Source organism: Monodelphis domestica, chromosome 4 (genome assembly GCF_027887165.1).
Source record: "Monodelphis domestica isolate mMonDom1 chromosome 4, mMonDom1.pri, whole genome shotgun sequence".
In the NCBI taxonomy this organism is placed as follows: Eukaryota; Metazoa; Chordata; class Mammalia; order Didelphimorphia; family Didelphidae; genus Monodelphis; species Monodelphis domestica.
The window spans coordinates 314,414,599-314,439,236 of NC_077230.1; the positions used below are offsets into that span (position 1 = coordinate 314,414,599).

Here is a 24,638-nt window from a genome sequence, read left to right on the forward strand (position 1 = left end):
AATGTTTTAAAGATCTAGTTATCCATTCTTCATCAAAAAGTGACAAATGTTTAAGACCTGGAGCCATCTAACGTGGTCAAATGATATGAACAAATGGTTTTACCAAAGAACTTCATAATACTAATAATCATATTAAAGTTTTCCCTGAATCACCAAAAAGAGAAATGCAAGTAACTTTGAAGTTTCACCCATATATACCCCCCAAATTATCAAAGGTGACAAAAAATGGTAATAGTCAATATTTAGCAAACTAGGGTAAGGCAAGTACAGTAATACACTGTGATTAGAGCTGCAAATTATTTCAGCCTTTCTGGAAAATAATTTTAATTTGGCTAAGTAGTTACCTAATGTTCATACCCTTAGATCCAGAAATCACCACTCTTAAGATGTGAAGCAAAAGCTTAAAAAAAAGTTCCAAGTAAAGTAAAAGTTCTAAGACATTTATAGTAGATCTTGTCATGATCTCTTAAAGAATTGGTAAGTTTTCTATTCATTGAGAAATAATAAAAACAAATTGTGATACCTAAATGTAATGAGATATTATTACTACACTATGAGAAATGATGAATCTAAATAATATGGAGAATCATTGGAAGACTGATATAAACCAATGCAAATTGAAGTAAGCATTGTCAGGAAAACAGTATATACAACTTTTACAAGATTGTTAATTAGAAGCTAAAAAAAGTTCATAATTTTTTGTAATTATAGTGACTATATTTGACTACAGAGAAGAGTTGAGAAAATGCTTCTGCTAGGTTGGAGAACCACCACTTAATTGTTGATTGGTTTTGCTGAATTGTTTTTTTCTTCTTTTTTTTTAATATTTGGTACAAGAGGTACTAGTGATATAAATTCAAAATGAATGTGATATGAAATCATACAACATTAATAAAAATAAGATTAAATGTTTGTTGAATTGAACATATCACTTATAAAGTCAGAAGATAGAGATGAAGCCTGATAGTTTTGTTTCTTGTTTAAAAGTACCAGAAAAATATTTGAGTTTTGGGGGAGAAAGGGGATATGGGGAAGGAGGAGGTTGAAACTGATGATTAATCTCTGATATCAATGATAATTTGTAAAATGGGAATTTAAACAAATTTAATATGCATTGTTGAGAAATTCTTATATTAAGATAAAAAGACAAGTTATTCAGATCAGGGGTTTATATTTCTAAATATTAATTTCTTAAAAGAAATGTATTTCTTTTAAGAAATTAATATTTAGAATATATATATATATATATATATATATTTGGAGCACTTCACAGAAGTCACACTTGATAATTTATCTTTTTTTCAGGTTCAGTTTGATCGCTATCTTTCTGCCCCAGATAATTTGTTAATGCCACAGCTGAATTTCCTTCTAAGTGCCACAGTAAAGTAAGTATTTTATAATTTAAGGGGTAAACACTGAAGTATTAATTAGGCCCAAATTAATTTATACTTTGGCATAATCTCTACTAAAACTGTGAGAAATTTAGCATTAAAGGTATTATGAAATTAAATTTCATCTCATACCGTAGATTTAGAGCTAGAAGTAATTTAGTCTATTTATCTAATTATCTAATTCAGTCCCCATTCAGTTTCTAGATGAGGAAAGTGAGGTTTCCAAAGATTAAATCACTTGCCCAAGGTCAAGTCTATAATAAGAAGGAGAGCTGGAAATTGAACCCAGGTTTCTCTGAGTAAAAATTCATGCTTTTTCTACTGTACCATGCTGCTTTCTGGTAGCCTGAGCTATTCTCCAAGTACTCGAGATCTCTACTAGATGAATGGATGGTTGGATGGCTAGATAGATAGATAATAGGTAGACAGATGTTAGATGGAGAGATAGATGATAGAGTGATAGAAGTATTATTGCTGAAGCCATGATTCCAGGATGTCATGCATAAACAGATTCTAATGGAATTTTTGGAAATTTTGACAGAAATGAAGCAAATCTTATGTTCATACTAGAATACTCTTAAGTATGATATTTTATAGATTATTTTGATTGTGTGCATTTGTATATCCATTGTAGAACTTCATTATGAAACATTTGATATTATACAATTTAAATACATTACAGATTAAAGATATCCCCCTGAAAGAGAGGCATTATTCCCTTTGTACTTTGCACTAATCAGACCACATCTGAATTATTGTGTTTATTTCTGGGTATTACACTTTAATAGGGGCATTGACAAACCAAGATATTTCCAGAAAAGACAATCACAAAAGCAAAAGGTCAGAAAATCAAAAGGAACTATTTTATTATAATGAGAGCTGTCAAATCATAGAATATGCTGATTTGATAAGTAGAGTTGCTAGTCATTGGAAGGATTCAAATAGATTCAAATAGAGGCTGAATATCCAATATCTGTTTAGGGATGATATTGAGGGGATTCTTTCATTAGTTTAATTATTGTAGTGGGTGACCTATTATATCTCTTCTGATTGTTAAGATTCTCTAATTCTAGAGCACAGATTTAATTACATCCATTTATACCAGATAAAACTTGGTTCTACCTAGAAAGAACAATGTTTTATCTCCTAATGCCACAGTTTTAAATTAGTTGCACTAGATTTTCAAAATACCTGTATTGGGACTAAATATATTAAATTGTTTTATACTGTCTGTATTATTGTGACAAGCTTTCATAACATGATATAATCTGGAACGGGGAAAATTTTTAGAATGGTCTACTTTTAATAATTTTTATATAAAGGTTTATTAAAATGACATTTAAATTTAGCAAACTAACAAGATAAAATTATTATATGATTAGTGATATTTATTAAGTTGTGCTATGATTAGAAGTTTTGGCTTATATAAATTTATTTTTAAATGATTATTTAAAATTATTGAGTTACTCTAACCAAAGAACAGAACAACTTTTGTCTTGGTAAGTAAGTCTATCTAGAAGGAATTCTTCCACTGATTATAATGATTCAATGCTTAAATATAAATTAAAGGGACTAGTAATAGTAGGGGACATTTTAAGTGGTTATGCTTATTTCCTTAACCTCTGGGGTCTCATTAAGATTGGCTTAAAGCCCATACACTTCTATGCTGACAGGATTTTGGCAGTTCTAAAACTTATATCTTTGCCAAAATTTTGTGAGTTACCGTCATCTGAAGAAAAGTAGTCTAAATTTGTCAGACTGTACCTAGACTGTTTAGTTCTCTGAGTGTTAACATTTTGTGAAACCAAGCAAGCTAATGCAGGCGAAAAAGAGGCATTAGTGAGGTTATTAAAGTGAGGAGACTCAAAGCCATGTCATGTGAGGATTTTGTTTGCCATAAAATATTTAGAATGAATGTATTCTACAAAAATAATATATTACCTCATTATCATTAAGAGAAGACATTTATGTTGTTGCCCATTTCACAAATGAAAACTAAGAAGTTATAATGATAACAAAACATTTTTATAATTCTGAATTTCTTGGTTTTATGGACTTCTGCTTTGTGCTTCATAGCCCAATACAGATTCCTGTAACATAATATTTAAATACTGAGATCAATGGATAATATAAATTAAAATGCCTTTAGATCTGTCAGTATATTGCTTCCTATTAAATTTCAAATAAACTGACCTTTTTCCTTTATATTCAGCTAAATAAAATGACATTTTCAAAGTATTCTAAAATGAAATTTAGTTAATAATTTCGATTTTCCTCTAGTTTTTCGCCTAAATGAACAGCAAATGTGATAGTTACTTTAGAAGTACATTGAGAATTTCAGTTTATTTGGATATGTGGAACATTTTAGGAAAAAATATTTTAATCAGGATTTTTTCCATCTTTCTGTTCTAGTAATATATTTTTATGATCAACAACCTTTCTTACTTTGAAACAATAATTTATTCTTGTTTTCATAAGCTCAGGATATATTTTTTTACCTACCATCTGAAACAAAAGGAGGAAAAGTTTTAACTGAAAACTATTTCTAATTATTTATTCACTGGTAAATGAAAATTAGTTTTGTATATTTTCATATAATATATATTATTGCCCTCCCTTCCAATAATAGTTTAATTAGAAATGGAATATGTGTGTCTACATATATGTATATAAACTATATATGAATTTAAAGTGTTTTATAAGTACTAGATATATTATTACCTTATATTTAATGCTTTAAGATTTGCAAAGTGCTTTATATTTATTATCTCTTTAGATCTTCAGAACAATCCTTGTGAAATAGAACTCTTCTTATCACCAGTTTACAGAGGAGAGAAACAAAGCTTAGAGAAATGAAATGATTTGTATAGTTACACAGGTAGTTGAATGAGGTTGTATTCAAACCTAGGTCTATTCTTCATTTCAAACCCAGCAAAGCTGTTGTACTCTTGAAAATTTAGTTCAGTTCTGGTTTCTCTGATGCTGCTTATTTCCTTAGTTTTGATTCCTGCATGCTATCATTCTTGTAGCTCCCCCTGCCCTAGCCCCAAATTACTGTATATTAGCTGTTATATCTAAAATTAATATATCTACCCAGTTATTAATTTTCATAAAGTTTATTAATAGAAAGGGTAGATCAGCACAGATTTAGATCTCATCTTTTACTCCAAGTTCTCAGAGCACGTGTCTCTATTCTGTCTGCATCTTTTTTTTTTTCTCCCTGCCCTCTCTCTCCAGCCCCATGTCCATACCAGCAGGCTCAGGTGAGCTCTGCCCCTTTCTTTTATTGATATACAGCATGTTCACAGATGTAACTCTAGTATCTGAAAAATGTGGATGGACCAGTTCAGCAACCCAGGAGGGGGAGGGGATAAGATCACCACAGCACATAACTATCATTGATAATCTCACACCTGGTAAATATTATTAAGTAAATGGGGGAGACATGATTCAAAGTTGCAGAAATTAGAGCAGAAAGGGGGGAAATTGACTTTTAAAATTTCATAATTTGATAGCCTGCGGATACTCATAGGGGACCGAACTTGTGATTTCCTTCACATAGGGAACAAAGTAGAATGGCATCTTCTCTGCAACTTATAGTATTAAAAAGTTGTCCTAGAGCACTGAGAGACTGATTAAATGACTTATCCAGAGCCACACAGCCAGGATATGTAAGAGGCAGGTCTTAAACCTAGGTCTTCTTGGTTTTGTGGCCAGCTATTTTATCCACTGTACCACATTATCTTTTTAGTAGGACTTGGTAGAATAAAACCTATATTATTTATGTCTTCTAATACATAAAGAAAATATAAAATTTCTCAGCAAGTTTGCAAAGATAAGAAGCCTTTCCCTTTCCTATAGTGTTCTTGTAGTATAATTTTTACCAGAAATAAGGCGCTTTCTTCATTTTCAAGGGAATATAAATTTATTCCTATATTTCTCTTCTTTTTCTACCTTTTAATAAGAGTCATATTCTATTCTTTCAAAAAGTCTACTATGCCATATTAAAGAAAAATGATTGTCAAAATGGCCTTAGGTGAGATGGCGTTGGAGGTTCCTTCTGGCTTTAGCTTCATGACTCTAATCCTATGATTTGTACTTTTGTCTCTCTTATCAGATTATACATTCATTGAGGCCAATATCTTCATACTGGGGGCATAAATTCCACTGAAACAAGTAGGTCAAGAAGTATTAGTACTAAGCATCCAGTTAAGCAAAAGTCCAGAAATTATGTGGATCTAGTAGGAAAGCAAAATCCAGAGACTGTGAAAAAAAGGAAGAGAAAACCAGTTTATCCAAAATAATGCTGTGAACAGGATTGTGATTCCTGATCCTAAGGCAAAACTTTTGCCCTCTTCTTGACTTTTATCCCCTTACCTTTGTGTAAGTCAATAAGGTCTCTAATGTCTCAGTTTGTAGTCATGATGCCAGGTTTGTCCCTGATTCCTTCAAGGACTACAAACAGTGATGGCTTTGTGTTTGTCTTCCTTTTCTTCTCACATCATTTGGTCTGTGGTATTTAATAGACAAAATTTTAAGAAAGGGAAGTAAGAAATATTCAGAATATGGCATTAACTTTTGAAGCTTAGGACACAATGGACAAAGTCTCTCCAAGAATATTCCTCTGTTCATCGAAAAAGGTGGAAGATTGGGCTAAATGAACTACCTACTGGTTTAAACCAATATTAGAATTTTCATAATATGAAAATAAAAAGGCATGTGCTTTCTTTGTTACCAAAGCCTTAGTAAATTGCTCATTTAATGCTCATTAATTTATTAATTAATTACATTTTTAAAAAATGCTCATTAATTCATAGGCTACTTCATGAAGTAATGACTGCCCTTTGGTTTACAATATCTAGAGCCTAAGAACTAACCATAATGTTTCACGCAGTGTTGCAAAGAAGTGGCATGTGTGCAGAGCTGGCACTTGGGGAGCTGCTCCATTCCCACTCTTCCCAGTGCCCAAGGGATATTTTTTGCATGCCCTGCCCCTCTGTCTAGCCCCTCAAAGTGATCACTTTATCCCTCAGTTCTCTCTAGTAATTTGGGGACTCATAGACAGCTTGGATTTGTCCTCTAGGCACTCGAACTTGGAAAAAGTTCTCCAAGGAAGTGAGGGTATTCTCACACAGATAGGAATATCACCTTTAACCTTTAATAATAACCTTTAATAAATCTACTGAGATTTCTTGCCTTGATATTGTGTTTCAACTTTATGTTATGACCTTTGTTAATTTCATAGAGGTTAGTCATTTAGAAGCATAGAATTTAATTCTAGGAGAGACCTTAAGATATAATAATCCATCTTCATTTTATAGATGAAGAAATTGTACCCAAAGACATTAAACGACATGGCCAACATCACCCCAAAAATAAATGGCAGATCGTAGATTTGAACCAAAGTCTTTTGACTTCTTTATTTCCTTCTTATTACCATGGTTACCTTCTTAGCTGTGATTCTGTACTAAAACTCTATTTTTCAGATCACAGAAACTGAATGTTGAAATAAACTATTTTTAGAAATGTTAGATTTATGATAATAATAAAGATTGTATCATGTTGTTATGGCAACTGAATGCTAAAGTTCTGATTAATGACAGGCACACTAGTTCTAAAAGGGAGTTCATTTCTCATCACAGCTCAGTGATTTAAAAATTAATTTAAAATAAAATAATTTCCATGAACATATTTGAAATATAAATAATATTATCTCCATTTCAGTTCCATACTAATTATTGAATAAAATGTTTAACAGTTTTCTTGATAATGTAGTCTTAATACTTTTTACTGGTACATTTTTTATAACTATCTATATCTTTTTAACTAGATGGATATATAAATTTATCTGCCAACACTCTGTTCTGGAATTTGCTCATAGTGGATTGAATAATTTTTCTCCTTTTTAATGGGGTAGTAGCAACTGATCTACCTTTTCAAAGATTTTTTCTCCTTTCTCAAACAGTGAATCAACTACTATAGTAGTTGTATAGTTGTATAGTATAGTATAGAAATCAAGCTACTATAGTAGCTACTGTACCATATGATATGGGAGGGATAAGGATATTTTAGCCCCTTCTGGACAGGAAGGAGACCATATAACAAAATATGAAATTATTAAATGAGTATTTTAGTGGAATTTCAGTATATACCTCTAAGCAATCTTAGCTTATATCTAGACTTTCCTATCTCCACTGGAGTTTTGAATAAAATAGCTGTCTGAAAGACAGCAACTAGCCACTGCATTTAAAATCCTAGACACAGGCTCAGAATGCTTGAGGCATACTGTTGAGCTACATTTGCCTTCTGGCTTGTGATACAGTTGGAGGTGTATAAGCAGGTTGGTGTCAATACTCAAGGAAAACTACTTAATGTGTTCTCTGCCCATCCATTAAGTGACAAGAGGACAGATGTACTCCTTCTTTTTAGAAATACATGACTAAGCTAAGGCATCTGTTTGCTGCTAGTTGTTAGATCATATCTTAATTATGAGAATAACTTAGCAATATAAACTATTAAATCTTTAGGAACTCTATTGATTAGGAATGACTAATAATTCATAATTCTAGGCCTAGAAAATATTCATCTTTATAATATCTATAAAGAAAAGGTTCCCAGAAGTAAACTGATAATGTAAACAGTAGAATATGTAAAATCATAAAATCTTGAAGCCTTTTAGATAAATAGATAGCATTTATATAGCACTTTAGGGCAAAGTGCTACATCATCATATTTGATCTCCACAATAACTCTGTGAGGTAATGGTATTATCCCTGTTTTCTAGATGAAGAAACTGAGGCTGAAACAGGCTAAATAACTTTGCAAAGGTCAAACATATAATAAGGATCTGAGGCAGAATTTGAACTTGAGTCTCCTTGACTCCCAGTCCAACACTGTTCACTGGTCCTTCCTGCTGCTTCCTATATAAACAGCCATTTATATTGTAACAGTTGTAAATTATTCTCTTTCATCAAATAAATTTAATCTCCTCTAGAGACTCCTCCTTATAACATTTGTTTAATTTAGTTCTCTTTAGCCTTTATTTATATATATACCCATATATAACCCTTTATATATATAACTGAGTGTCATCAGTTGCTTTTAAGTCTTTTACTACATAATTAATTTGAAGACAGCAATAGACATCAAAATATATCAGTGATGTGGTCAGTTCCATGTGCAGGTTTGAGAATGTGGCAAGATGTGTATGCCCTAGTTATCCAGAGTGTGTACTGCCTCAGCATCTGAAGCCATGGCCCCAGGAACCTCCCAGGCCAGGATACATCCTGAAAGAAATTCTTGGGATCTGGACTTGGATGAGTTTTGAGTGTGCCTGAGTGGACAGCAGCTTGCCTGCCACTCAGCGGTGACATGGCACTTCTTTCCTCCCTCCACAGCGGAGCTATTCTCCATTCCTGGGAACATTTCTTTCTACAGCCTCCACCCCCAGACATGGAGGCACCGATCTGCCTTTGGTTCCCTTATGCAGACTACTTAATTCTGATGGTAACTTTCCAAACTTCAGACTACCTGGTACCAACGTTTTTAGGCATGAGATGTGAGCTTTAGTTCTTGTCTCTCAGCCCTCTTGCTTCTCTTCCCTGAGAGAACTTCATAGTGAAGTGAGACAATTCTCGCTTGAGGACAACTATGGACAGAAGGGCTCTCTACTTGATTTTAATGGGTTTGTTGACCTAGTATAGTGCCTGGCAGAGCAATTTTCCAAGCTTTCTTGGTTTCCTTCTGCTCCCATTTTGAGGAAAAAGAAAGCCAGAAAAGAGAGCAAAGGATCAAAAACAAGAAGAAAATATATTTATGTAGACTTTGTGCTTTCACAATTATAAAATCATCTGATCCTCACATCAGTTTTACAGATGAGAAAACTGAGGCTAATAGATATTAGTTACTTGCCCATTGTTGCACAACCTAGTGAATGAGAAACCTAGGCCTTGAATCTAGGTCTCTTTATGATGTTGATATTGCATCTCATAGAATGGAAGCAGTCAGAAAATGTGTGTGTGTGTGGAGTAACAAAGATAGGCCTCTGTTGGATAGAAAACATTCCGCCTTAAACTGATAGAAATACTTGAGGAATCCATATATCCTAAAGTGATAGCACTGAAAATTAACCTTAGAAAAATGGATCCACGTCATTACACAGTGTAAAAATTGTCATCTTCTCTTGGAATAATGAGCTTCTCTATACTTAGCCATATTGGAAACTTTCCCCATTTGGTAGAGTACTCACCAGATTATGTGTGCTGCTAGCCTAACCTTAGAGAACACAGGGTTAACTGTGTGCGTATCTTAACTCAACTTTATTATGTTTTTATTTTGCTTAACTGCAGTACAGAAATAGTAGTATTTTCTATTATAGCATGTTAGTGTTTGCTTTTTTTTACTTCCATTTTTCATTAAATACCCTTTTGTGGGCTAATCTAGTAAACTACCAGATAAAATGACAGGGTGGATAAAGAACTGGGCTGAGCATTAGGAAGACGAGTTCAAATCTAGCCTCAGACATTTGTGTGATGCAATTAAGTATTGTAACAACCTGTGTTTGCCTCAGTTTCCTCATCTGTAAAATGGGGATAATAATAGCACCCACCTTTCAGGGTTATTGTCAGGATTAAATGAGATAGTATTTGCAAAGTATGTAGTACAGTTCCTGGAACATAATAGGCTCTTTATAAGTAGTTATTGACCATGGTTGTCATTTGGCTAATGTGGGCCACAGTTTCTTCTTTAGAAAAAAAGGAGTTTGAACTAGTTTGAACTAAATGATGATTAAAATCACACCCAGTCGAAATCCTGTGATCCTATTGGTTGCAGACAATGTACTTACAAAGTTTTAGAACAGTCTTGGTTAGGAGTTAACTATTATTTAAAAGTGTAATTTTAAAAAAGTTTTAGTTTCAGTGCTTATGGACATGAAGTCATTCCTCTTCTAAAAAAATTACTGGAGACTCTTGTATTAGAACAAAGTAATAATTCAGTCTATTTGTTACATGCTTTTATTTTCCAAATGATCATAGGTTCTATCTCAGTGTCATTCATTTAACTCTGTTGCCTTCACATTACTTGGTCTAATCATGATTGGGTGTTCAAATCTGTTGCCACCACCAGAAAAATAACAAGTATATGTTCCATGGATAATAGATCAAGTGACATCTACTTGGAATGTGAAGGTTAGGATAGGGTTATTATTATTCAAGTCACATGGACAAAATTTCTGATAACTGAAGTAATAAGGGGTAACTGAGGTTAGGACGGCCTAACTTCTAAGTTCTAATACTCTGCCCTTCCCCCTACAACCACTGTGAGATGGAGTCTTTAAGATCTTGAGACTCCCTACCAGCTCCCTGTTCTGACTAGATATCCCCCAAACTCGCTATTCTACCTTACACTAAAATCCTCCCTTGTTAGTTTAGTTGGTTGGTAAAAGGTTTTTCCAAGTTGATTAAGGATGACCTCAAATTGACTGAGTTCATCCTGAGCTGGACCCAGCTCTGAGGTGGACACCTCAGACTGCACACCAAAGGTCTTTTAGATAAGCTTCTGCTAAGTTAGGGTTGATGGAAACAGCAGAAATAGAGAGATCTTTTTTAGATGAGTTCTTCCATGAAAAAGGTACCTCCACGAATAATTGAGAGGTTTCCCTTCTTCTACAAAGCAGATTTGGGTTGAAAAGCTCAGCAGAGAGCAGGCTCCTTCCTCTCCCAGCTTTGGACAGGAAGTGACAGTTGCACCTTCAAAACTCTTCCTCCTCTGCCCCCTGCATTCCAGAATCCTTTCTCCAGAGTTCCTAAGCATGTGCCCATGCTAGGCTCTTAAAGACAACCTTCAACTTCTCTTAAAACTTACTCTTATAAGTCAGCATACATAACCAAGCCTAGACACATTTGCACTTGACTATATCTGTAAGGGCAGCTAGGTGGCACCGAGGATAGAATGGTGCAAATATGGCCTTAGGCATTTACTCGTAGTATGACCCTGTGCAAATCACTCAGCCCTATTTGCCTTGGTTTCCTCATTTGTCAAGTGAGCTGGAGAAGGAAATGGCAAACCTCTCTGGTAATACCTAGCCGCTATGCTGTGTAATTTGTAGCTTGTCGGGAATTAGAAGTTTCTGGGTTTATTGTTCTTAGTACTGGGAGGAGAGAAGGAAAGGAATGTCTTTAATAAAGATGGGGGAGTTGATGCATATTCTGAACAAAAGCAAGTTTTTCTAGTAGAATGTATATTTTTAAACTATTTGCAAGATTACAGCAACCTAAAAAAGAAGGCAGAAAATTCTATCTGACCTTCCTATTTTTAAGTTGTGAGTTTTTTTAGAAATGTTCATTTGCATGTGAACTTTTGAGTTATTTGTTACAGGCAAGTACTAAATTTATTTTAACCCTTAATTATAGAGAGGAGCTAAAGAATCAAGAAGTAGTGGTTGTGATATGGACAGATTTATGTAGATATTTTTAGCTCATAAAAATGTTGGTATGTAGAAAAATCTAAAGATTTATTATTTTGATTTGTTACATTATCGTTGAGATGGTCACATCATTGTTTCTATATGCTTACCGCATATTTATGATCACAGAAATAATAAAATTTAGAATCACATCAATTATAGTCCAACCCCCTCTTATTTTCTAGATGTGGAAACCCAGGCCTAGAGAAATGAATTGATTTGCCTGTGGTTACGTAGGGAGTAAAAATAGTGAATTGGAATTCAGATTCAGATTGTTTTATGGCAAGTCCTATGTACTGATAATTAGAAATTATTTTTGAAGCTATGTGTATGTAACTATACATTAATTTGTAGTTGCTCTTATGTGTCCTATTAATATAAATATGAATTATATTTCATGTTTGTGTATGTTAAAGTATAATTTTGTAAATTCACTGTGACCCATACTTTAAAATATTTTCTATTAAAATGAATTATATGCATTTTGATTCAGGCTTATGCCTCTTACCTTGTCGTTTCATCATACATTTTATTTTTAAAATAGCAATGTTTACTGATATAATGCTTATTTATTTATAGAGAACAGATCATAAAACAATCCACAGAATTAGTTTGCAGAGCCTATAGTGAACTGTATACAGCTGTGATGAATCCAACCAATGAATACAAAGATCCTGAGACCATTCTGCACCGATCTCCTCAGCAAGTCCAGACACTTCTCTCCTGAGTGAATTATTTGAACAATTTGGCAACATTTTTCATTAGCCTAATATTAAAGGCTTTTTTGTCTTCAGTCTAATTCTTTTATGCCCTTTGAACTTTGTTGATCTGAATATTATTTAAAATCTAGGAGAAAGGTTCTTTATAACACTTCAGCTAATGCCATTACATGTAAAGTTGACTTCACTTTGATTGTTAATATTAGAGCCATCCTTACATATTTATAGGAAGGTGTTCCCTTATCCACCTCTCTATTGTTCTAAGATGGGGTAGGATTTTAGACCTTGTTTTACAGTCCTACTTGTTCCCTTCAAATTCAATGCCATTGAGCCTCTATTTCTAGACCCAGGTGAGTGAAAACATTAATCTTGGTTGTTGATATTTTTAATAATTTCTATTATAAACTTAATAATAACCTCAACAAATCCATCTTTCCTCAAATGATCTTGTGTTATTTGTTTACCTGTTTGTATTCCACCTCAGAATGTAAGCTCCTTAAAGGCAGGAACTGTTTTTCCACTTTCGATTTTGTATCTTCTTTGCCTAATACAGTAGTGCCTTGCACTCAGTGGGTATTTCATAAGTGCTTATTGAATTGAATTAAACAAAGAAAATGAGGAAGAATATTTCCTCCTAACTGTGAAATGTAAATAGTTTATGTTTTGACAAAAAAAATATGTAAACTCCAAGGAAAGTAATAACAATAACACCTTATTTGTTCTTTGTTTCTTCTGAGCTTTTTCTTGATCTATGTACAAATAAAATTTTGTTGCTAATATTATTTTTATGTGGTCACAGATTGTGTATATTATTCTTCTAATTTTGTTTTCTTCACTGTACATTGCTGTATAAAAATCTTTCCATTCTTTATCTTAATATTTATCATTTTAAGAGTATAATAACATTCTGACACATTGATAAACCACAATTTTCTTAACTCTTCTTCATTCATTATGGAATGCTTCTAGTTTTCATTATTTAAATAAAAGAACTTCAAATATTTTAAAAAGATGATGAATTTTTTGCATCATGTCATAATACTAGGAGGGACATCATAAGGATGATTGAATCAAAAGGTATTATTAAGGTTTTAATTCTTATATTTCCAGATTGTTAGATTGTCTTCAAAGAATCCACCAATATACAAACAATATAGTAATATTAATGATAAATAAATTGTCATCAATTATTAAGCTTTACTTAACAAATTTGCAAGACCAATAGTAAAGGTAGTAATGGAGTTCTGATTTACCTGTAGCCTTGCTAACATAAAATTTTTATTATTTAAAAATCTTTACTAATTAGGACAAAAGATGAGACCTTAGAGCTGCTTAAAGTTGTATTTAATTAGACCTTTTGACCAAAATTTCAAATTTATTAATACCAAAATTAGCTTTTAACTTTGATGACTTAGAAATGGTTATTACTCTTGTAAATTTAAAAAAGTTTCTCTTAGGTATTATTATGAAAGCATTTTGTGAATATTAAAATTCTTTATTAATATGAGATATTATTCTTACAGATGTCACATTTTCCTCAGATATATATGCTAAAGACTTCTCCTCAACTATTTCTCACTGTTTCTCTCCTTGCCTCTCCTCCCTTCTTTTTCCTTTCTCCAACTTCATTGTTTTTTTATTTTAGAATATATTTTCATTGAAGTGGCTACATGATGATTGAATAACAGGTAACTAGACTTTACTCCCTCTTAATCTTACTAAACCTAATGATATAATGAAAGCCAACATAAACAGGAGAAATTAAATCATCAAGAGATAATTCTTAAAGAAGACCACCCTGTCAACTCCTTCCACTATACTGACCCAGTAGAGTTTGTTTGACACAGAAGAAATTTAGTGACGATGGAGGAGAGAAAGTTAAAAGAATCTGGAACTGATTATGCTCATAAAATACAAAAGAAGGAGGATATTCCCGGGAGGGTCAAGAAAAATGTGGAGAATAGATTCACCTGCAGAACCCTTTGGAATTTCCTGCTTCAGTGTCTTCACTATTCCCTCTTAATTGCTTGTTGTGTATGAATCTGAACAGTGCAGAAGAAAGTTGGCCTCAGAAGAGGAAGATGAACCTCAGAAATTCAAAGCTGGCTACAACATTAACACATAGAAAGAACTGGGTTGCTGGCAAAAGGGGATAGAAGCTTCATGGTAGAAACCCTTTAGTTTCTAACAGGGACAGCTGTGCACACCACCCCTTGATGGGCCAAAGCCTAAAAAGAACAGAGAACAAGCAGTACTGGTTTGGGAATGAGTACAGTAGTAATGAGTCCATTTCAGTGTATGTGTTGCAGAAGATTTGTTGTTTAGCAGTCTCATTATAGAAAGGACACCATAGGAAAACCAATAGGAAGACAAGTGAAGGAGAAAATGACAATGGAACAGCTCCAGTAACTCTTAGAATACTTCAAAAGAGTAATAGGATCATTTAAAGAAGTAACAAAAACATGGAAAGATTAGAAATCGGCACCAGAAGTAGAAATTTTAAAGAATAAGTTAAACTAACAATAAGGTAGAGAATTTAAAACAAACAACACATTTCCGCCAAATACTAGATTCTCTGAAAGAATGACAGAATTTGAATGTAAAAAATACAGAACAGAAGTCAAAGTCTTGGGCAAAATATAAAAAGAAATTATAAGAAAATCTGAAAGTCCAACAAACCATGGCTATTGAATTTCAGGATAGGGTTTGAAGAAATAACCTAGATTATAGGCCTTCCTCTCCGAAAAAATAAAAAATTTTCCCAGGAATGTCGACACCACACGTGAACTTCAGAGAATCTTCAGAACGCCATTGTAAAAGAAACCAAGTTAACTTCAACAAGAAATGTCATGTCAAACTTAAAAACTATATGATTAAAAGGACAGCAAAAAAAAAAAACCCTTTTACATAACAAGAAAATAAAAATAATAATAACAGCAAACATTTATATCATGCCTTCTCAGTGCCAGACACTGATCCTCACAAAAACTCTGTCAGGTAGGTACTATTATAATCTCCATTTTACAGATGAGGAATCTAAGGCAAACAAAAGTTGAGTGACTTGTCCTAAGTTATAGTTAGTAAATGTCTGCAGCAATACTTGAACTCATCTTCCTGACTTTAGGTATAATGCTCCGCTGTGACACCTAAAGACACACGATAGAGGACGATTACTAGTTTGCAAGACATTAATGCACCCTTTTCAATATACTATTTAGAAAAAGTTTAGTTTGTACTTCCAAAATAACACCCTACAAAACTGAGGCCAGTGACTAATGAAAAAAAGGTGTTGTTTACCCAAAGGGAAGAATTCAAGTCATTGCTTCAAAAGAAACCTTAGGTGACAGGCAGCTAGGTAGCACAATGGACTTGGTCTGGCACCCTAGGGTTGAGAGGATCTGGATTCAAACCTAGCCTCAGACACTTCGTAGCTGGGTGACTGAGTAAGTCACTTAGCCCCAGTTGCCTAAGCCTTGCTGCTTTCCTGTCTTATATGTGATTTTAAGCAAAAGATAAGGATTTAAAAAGAAAATAAGGGGGCAGCTGGGTGGCTCAGTGAATTAAGATGGGAGGTTCTAGGTTCAAATCTGGCCTTAGATGCTGCCTAGCTGTGTGACCCTGGGCAAGTCACTTAACCCCCGTTGCCTAGCTCATATCACTGTTCTCCCTTAGAACCAATGCTCAGTATTGATTCCAAAATGGGAGTTAAGGGTTAAGAGAAAGAAAGAAAGGAAAGATACCTGAGGTGAACCAGGAATGTGATATTCAAATTTGTCAAATAAAAATAAAAATTAGTTCATGAGTACTGTAAAGATTAAAAATAATATCCAATACCCCAAGTATTATATTTTTGTGGGTTTCTGTCCTACCAGAGTAGCCAATTGTAAAGATGAAAATTAACATCCAATACTCCAAGTATTATATTTAATAATATTTATTAACTACTTAACTTGAAGTAAAAGGGAAAAAGTGCAAGGGCTCAAGCAAACTGCTTAAGCTCCCCATGTGGAAAGAAAAAACAAATGAGAGAGCGTGCCCACGCAGAACTGAAACTAAATATGAAGTCAACATAATGACACATGTACAAGAAAGGGAAAAGGGTATTGTGGGAGAGGTCATCTCTAGGTTTCAAGATTCTAATTAATACAGTAAGCAATAAAAAGACCAAACAAGAAAATATACCCTTTCACCTCTCTGAGGCTATAGTTATAAATTTTTTTAAAAATGATATTATATTTTCTGAGAAAAATTGAGAGAACAAAGGAGAAACTATGAGTAGAAAAATAGGATATATAAAGAGAATTTTAAAAATACCCTCATTAGTAAAATAGCATTTTTGGTGGTGGAATAATATAAAGAAAAATCTTTGCAGAGGGAGGGAAAAGAGAGATGGGAGTGACTTGGAAAAGCACAATAGCCTAGCCAGGTTTCAAGATGAAAGATGGATGTGAAATTTCAAGTTTATTATCATGCCTTAGGTTTTGAGGAAGCAGTGTTGGCTTTTTCAGGCAACTATAAGTGAACTAAGAACTTTTGGGACACTATTAAAAAAAAAAGGTGCCATTCCATTTCCTACAAAGGAAATGAGTAGATAGAATTAAGATAACATTTTTTGGAAAGGGACACCAAAAATTGGTGACATTCAAATTAGGTGAATGGGACAGAACAAATTTGATTATATTTTGCAGTTTTATTTGAGATGGGAGATAAAGATTTTTATCTTTAAAACACAAGAATAACAAAATTAAGGAATTTTCTATTGGACTTGGGAAAGAGAATGAAATGGGGTTGTTGGGAGAAGACTAGAATCAAATTATAAACAAAATAAACCAGAAAACTCAATGCTAATTTAAAAGAGGAAAAAATGTGTTCAATGGAGAAATAGAAACTTTAAAATTATAATCTAAATGTGAAATCCCCCAGTGAAAACGAAAGAGAATATAGAAGTGAATAAGGGAATAAAGATGCATTTTTATACAACATATTTAAAGTATATAGAAATGCAGTGAGAAAGGGCTGGATCAAAAATTATACTTAAGGTGACTAAAAAAAGTCAGAGTTGCTATGACAGTTCCAAATAAGATAACAAAAACCAATAATGTTAAGAGAAACAAACAAGGAAAGTGCATTATCCCTGAAAGTATCATTGGCAACTACCTGATTTATCTGTCTGCCTGTTTGTCTGTCCGTCTGTCTATCTAAACTATCTTATATGTCTCTATACCTGTCTATGTCTATTTTATCTATCTTATCTATCGATCCATCCATCTATCTATCTATCTATCTATCTATCTATCTATCTATCTATCTATCTATCTATCTATCTATCTCTCTATCTATCTATCTATCTATATTCCTTTCTTCCCAATGGTGGAGCATCTAAATTCTGGAAGGTAAAACCAATTAAACTATTAAAAGATACCATCAATAAAAGGATTCAAAGGAGATTTGTGTAGCATAGTGAGGAGAGTGCTAGATTTGGAGTCAGGAAGGCCCAATCTCAAATCTTACCTTTCACATTGCCGCTGTGATCATGAGCATGTCTTTTAATTTCACCATGCCTCAGTTTCCCTATATGTAAAATAAAAAATTTGAATTAGTTGACTTTTAAAGTAATAATGTTCTTTTAGTTCTAAATCCACGATCTTCTTGAAGTTAAATAAATCTAACAGAGAAGCCAAATAAAATAGCTGAACAAGATTGTTTAAATTACATTTGAAAGACCTATTGCAATTTCTGAATGAGAATATGAAAAAATAAAAATTTTCATAAATACTTGATAACTTGACAAATTGATATGTGAGGTCTTAAAGAAATAAATTTCAAAAGACAGAAATAAATGCATCCTTAACCAACCATAATCAATGAAAGATGGATGAACAAAAATACAGATTTGAATGGAAAATATAAATACAGGAATGTGAATTGAAGGCCCAGGAAATAGATCACAGAAACAGAAAATAGATCTGCTAAATAAAATTGTAACAATGAGACAACATTCCAAAATTGATAGACTGTAGTGAAAACAATCTTCAAAGCTAGTTTGTATTTCCAAAAGCATAAAATCATGAGGAACAAAAGTTCAAAAATCTCAAGGGAAAGAATGAAAAAATGGGAATAAATGAGAGAACCATAATAAGATTTCACTCTATCAAATGATAATTATCAAAACTCTGGTGCTGGATTAAAATTAGAAACATTGATCAGTGGATCCAGCAAGGTCCAAAAGCTATCAGACCTATTAGTCTAGTATTTGATAAATCTAGAAATTCAAAGTACTGAAGCACAAACTCTATTTGACATGAATTGCTGGGGAAAAAATCAAAGGTTAGCAAAAGTTAGATTTAAGCCAGTAGTGTATAACATATTCTACAATAAGTTCCAAATCTATATAAAACCTCAATACAAAAATTCACATAAAATAATGGCAGGATGGAAAATGCCTTCCAGATTTATGGCTAGGGAGAATATACTTTCATAACAGTAAGTTCTGAGTTCAAATCTGGCCTCAGGTACTTACTAGTTGTATGGACCTTGGCAAGTCACTTGACCCTTGTTTCCCGCAGTTTCTTCATCTGTAAAATGAACTGGAGAAAGAGATAGCAAACCACTCCAGTATATTTGCCAAGAAAACCCAAAATGGGATCTTGAAGAGTTGGACATGACTAAAATTGCTGAACAATAAATTAAGCACTATAGGGAAATGAAAGCTAGATAAAGGTCCTATACATGTGAAAATATTTATAGCAGCACTTTTGAGGTAATAAAACACTGGAATGAGTATAACTGCCTAATTGTGCATAAATGACTAAACACAATGTGGCGTATATGGATACAACGAAATATCATTGCATTGAAAGAAATGACAAATGTTGAGAATACAGAGAAACTTAAGAAGACATATGAACCGATAGAAAGTGAGGCAGACAGAAACAAGACAACCATTTTTTCAATATAGATCATTGTAATTATAATATTGTTAAAGAATTTAACATTAAAAAATCAGAATTCTAATCAATGCAGTGATCAATTGACTTAAAGAAGTTAATGGTGAAATATACTTCCCCTCTACTTGCAAAGAAGTGAAAGAAAATAGGGGAGAATAAAGCATACCTTATCAAAGACAGCTGATGAACTTAGTTTACTTCATTATGTTTCTTTATTACAAGGCAATTGGGGTCAGTTATTGGGAAATAGCAATGTGAAGAAAAACATCTCGGCACACATAGAGCAAAGGAACCCAATTAACTTAACAGGATTTATTAAAAATAGAAAATCATTGTCAACACTTTTTTTAAGGTGCAGAAGGAAAAATTACAAAATAGAGAAATGGATAAAATTAGGGAAAAACAATAGAAATTAACAACGAACATATGACATGTTGTAAAAGAACAGAATCAAATACTTAACAATAAATAATAAAAAAATTAAATTAACTAAATAAAAAACGAGCAAGAAGGTACATAATGAATTAAAGAGAAAGAGCAGAAAGTGCATTTTATTTATAAGCCAACCAAACTGAGACTTCGAAGTAGATCTGTCAGTCAATAAGTATTTATTGCTAACTCTGTTCCACTCCTCGTGTTAAGCTCTGGGGTCAGGAAAGTCCAAATAGTCCCTTCCTTCAAGGAATTCACATTCTAATAAGAGAGATAACTTGAAAACAACTATGTCTGTATATACAAGATATCTTCAGTGTAAATGGTAATAAATCTCAGAAAGAGGTGTATCAGATGGGAATAGATTGACAGATTATGACATTCTATCACAAAAGTGGGTTCCAATGGTAAGGGAAAGGAGAGGGCAGTTACATGTAAGAAGGATTGTGATATAAAAATAACAGGAATTAGTAAAGCTTATTAATACTTATTGATATTAAATACATTTTTATCCAATAATATCTTTTTTTGTTTGATAAAATAAAAATGTTTTCTTCTTCACAAGTGAAATAAATGTAATGATATGGCATGGGCTGTGCCATGCATAGTACAGGGGTGTCATTGTTTGACTCAAAGAGAGGCAGAATAGTTATCTCTAACCTCTCCACCCACTACCGTTTTCCTAGGGAAACTGATTGTCAACAGGAAGGAAAGCAGGAGGTGGAGGACAGAGGCTGACCATTCTGCTCTCCTCAGAGAGAGAGGATATCAGACTGGCACCATCTACCTATTCCCTTAAATATTTTTAGTTTAGGGGATGCGATCTTCAGGTCCATTCTGACTTTTGAGTTCTGTTTCATTTTGGGGGATCCAGGCTTTATAGCAAAGGCATGACCCCTTTCCCACCAAATACTGGTTCTATAATGAAAACACATAGTAGCCAAGAAACGAATTTATCCTACCAGCAAAATGGAAGTGGGAAAAAGTATACATCAGAAATATATATGACAGTACTGAAAGAAAGGAACTCTCCCTTAGAAGAGGTAACTTGGTGAGAGAGACAGACAGATGGACAAAAAGGACAGAGACGGAGGGAGGGAAAGAGACAGAGACAGAAAGATATATATATATATATATATATATATATATATATATAATATAATATAATATAATATAGGGGGTGACAGAGAGGCAGACAGACAGAAAAGGAGGGAGAAAAGGAGGGCTCAGAGAGAAAGGGAAAGAGGGACAAAGGGAGAGAGAGGGAGGGAAAGGGAGGGAAAGAGGAAGAGAGACAGACAGACGGAGGGAGAGGCAAAGAGAATCCTAGATTTCACCTAAGGGGAAGTTCTTTACGTCTCTGGTGAAGCAAGCTAGGTAGGGATTGAGATTGCCTTCTCTATGAATGCTGTATTCCAAGATTGTTTGCTATTTTTGTTTAAGCCTCACGAGATGATTTACTCTTCTCAACAAATCCCAAGATGTTTTCTGTGCCATCTTTTCCTTTCATCTAATAACTAAAAAGCAGTTTGTTCCTCTTCTGTTTAACTTCATACTCATATGTTTTTAATGGAAAAAATCAATAAATATATACATATATGCCTTGTTTATACATAATTAATGATTCTTATAGGAATGGAGAAGACTTGGGTCATCTGGAATTAATGATGTGGAGTTATGAAACAAATCTCTAAGACTTCTTCCTACTACAGTCCTTAGAAAATCAATTAAAATGCATTATACAAAGTCTGTATTTCAAATATTAGATAGCTCTCTATTGACTTAAGGAGATTCAGTATTTTTCATTGTAAACACTCAATGTCTTAACTAAAGTCTAATGAAAAGACTATCTGGCCTTATCCATAAACAAATCTAAGGATTAACATTCTTTCATACTTCAAGTACCTGGTGATACAATTTAGCAGACATAATTTTACCAGTTTTATCTTGGTCACTTAACACATTATTCCATTTCAAAACAATTGGGAAAAGTCAAGAAAATCAAGCTTTTTCAGAGGAAAAGCTTGAGTTAATATTGATACAATTTAAAGTTATACTTTATAATTTCATATGTCACTGGTACTGCACAGACTATGCAAGAGAGGGCAGAATTTTAAACCCTGAGGAGGATGTAACAAGGGTTTGAGAACTGAATAGAATTTTGGAATTTTTAGTTCAAGGAGACAAAGATTTCCCGCTTCTTAGCTTTGAGAGGGATAAGGGACTATGAAGATCTTTGAACCAAAAAGTAGAATTGATTTATTTCTCAGAGATCTTAAATAGACACACATACTATTCAAGTAACAAAGATGGTGGAGTGAGAACTCAACCAATGAATAGATGCAATAAGGGAGTATATTTCCTTAGCCTCACCCAAGACTTACTGAGTTTAACTTGAAAGAATTGAATATATGGGCAATAAGCAAAAGAGAAGTAAAAGGTAGGGTTGGTCTGCCTTCTGGAAGAGAAAGATCAAATACTGTTGGCTCCTACACTCATCTTGGAGCGGAAGACTAACCGAAGCCTTGGATTATACTCACCTCTTCAAGAACTGAAGAAAGGTCAAGAAAAAATTCTATTTTTCCCCCACTTTCCTCCCTCTGCCTGTACATTAACAGATGTTCTGACATACTCTGCTCCCATTTCTTTGTCCCCAAATTTCCAGTAACCTAAATTTCATCTCATCATAAAGAGGAGAGAGGTTTGTTGTTTTTGTTATTGTTTAGTCTTTTTCAGTCATGCCTAAATCTTTATGACCTGTTTTGGGATTTTCTTGGCAAAGATATTAAAGTGGTTAGCTAGTCTTTTCTCCAGCTCATTTTATAGATGAGAACACTGAGGCAAACCAGATTGAGTGACTTGCCTGGGGTCACCAACTAGTCAGTGTCTGTAGTCAGATATGAACTGAGGTCTTCCTGACTCCAGACCTAGCACTTTATCCACTTTGCCACCTAGTTGCCCAGAGATTAACTAACTAGAAATAAACCAATTTAAATTGGTGCAGAGAATGAAACTTCCAAATGTTTATAACTTTTCTAAACAATAGTAGTGAATTATTGTGACTACAATCCTAACTTTAAAACTATTATTGTTGCCTTTTCCATTATCTTTCAGCTCCGTGACCTTGGTGTGCATGAATGTCCTGGCAAATACTCTCAAAAGCATCAACAATACTGAGAAGTGAGGAAAACTCCAGGTTCTTATTAGGCCATGCTCTAAAGTAATTGTCCAGTTCTTAACTGTGATGATGAAGCACAGTTATATTGACAAATTTGAGATCCTTGATGATCACAGAGTAGGAAAAATTATTATGAACCTCATGGGCAGAGCCCCAGATTTGATGTTCAATTGAAAGATTTGGAAAAGTGCTAAAATAATCTGCTACCATCCCATCAATTTGAGTTCATTGTGCTTACAACCTCAGCTGACATCATGAACCATGAGGAAGCAAGATGAAAACACACAGGAGGAAAAATCCTGGGATTCTTTTTCTAAGGCTGTAAAATATATATAAATAAAATGCTCCAATGGGAAAAAATTATTATTTATTCATTCTTAGCATTCTTTTCTTTTTAAAATTTTAGTCCCAAATTCTTTCCCTTTCCCTCACCCTATCACCACCTATTGAAAAGACAGAAAATATATCAATTACATATGTAAAATCATATAAAACATTTCCATATTAGCCATAGTTTTTCAAAGGCAAGAAAAAGATAATGAAAAAATTGTACTTCAATCTCTCTCGAGGAGGATAGCATGTTTTCATCAGAAGTCCTTTGGAGAAATTGTCTTGGATCATTGTATTGATCAGAATAGCCAATTTTTTTCACAGTTGATGATCATTATAATATTGCTTTTACTGTACACAATGATCTCTCAGCTCTTCTCACTTCACTTTGACTCAGTTAATATAGGTCTTGCCACTTTTTTCTGCCACCACTCCCTTTTTTATTTCTTATAGCACAATAGTACTCCATTACAATTAAATGCCACAATTTGTTCACCCATTCCCAAAATGATGATTCTGTCAATTTCAATTCTTTTTGCTACCACTAAAAGAGCTAGTATTAATATTTTTGTACATATACATACTTTTCCTTTTCCTTTTATCTCTTTTGGATATAGACTTAATAGTGGTATTGCTCACTTAAAGGGTATCCATAGTTTTATAGACCTTTAGGCAAATGGTTTTCCAGAATGGTTGGATCAGTTCACAACTCTACCAATTATTTGTTAATGTATTCATTTTTCTCTCACTCCTAACAATTGTCATTTTTGATAGGTGTGAAATGCTACTTCAAAGTTGTTTTAATTTGTATTTCTCTAAGCAATCATGATTTAGAGCATTTTATCATATGACTATAGATAGGTTTGATTTCTTATTCTGAAAATTGACTGTATCCTTTGATCATTTATGAATTGGGGAATGACTTATTTTTTTATTAATTTGACTCAATTCTATACTTAGTATGTAATTGAGAAATTAGATCTTTATCAAAGAAAGAATAAAAAATTATATTCTTTTTCTATAGTACTTTTTAGCAAAATACAATTTCCCGAATTATCTCTTTAATTACGCCTATTTTTGCTTCTGATTTGTCTGAGATCATGATTACTATCCCTGCCATTTTGACTTCATCAGAAGCATACTAGATTCTGCTACAGGCCTTTATTTTAACTCTGT

The 24,638-nt window shown here is 33.3% G+C and overlaps 1 protein-coding gene across 2 annotated transcripts in view; it reads left to right on the forward strand.

The window, feature by feature from the left end:
• Nucleotides 1-24,229, forward strand: part of COG6 (component of oligomeric golgi complex 6) — a 153,986-nt gene extending 129,757 nt beyond the window's left edge. The window contains exons 18-19 of one of the 2 annotated variants that reach the window (XM_001368196.3): nt 1,306-1,385; nt 12,436-13,585. In XM_001368196.3, the coding sequence (XP_001368233.1) occupies nt 1,306-1,385; nt 12,436-12,583 (228 nt within the window). In that variant the 3' untranslated portion in view covers nt 12,584-13,585. Of the gene's footprint in view, nt 1-1,305; nt 1,386-12,435; nt 13,586-23,068 lie in introns of those variants that run through there. The other variant, XM_016421917.2, reaches the window with a different exon arrangement.
• The last annotated feature ends 409 nt before the right edge of the window (nt 24,230-24,638 follow it).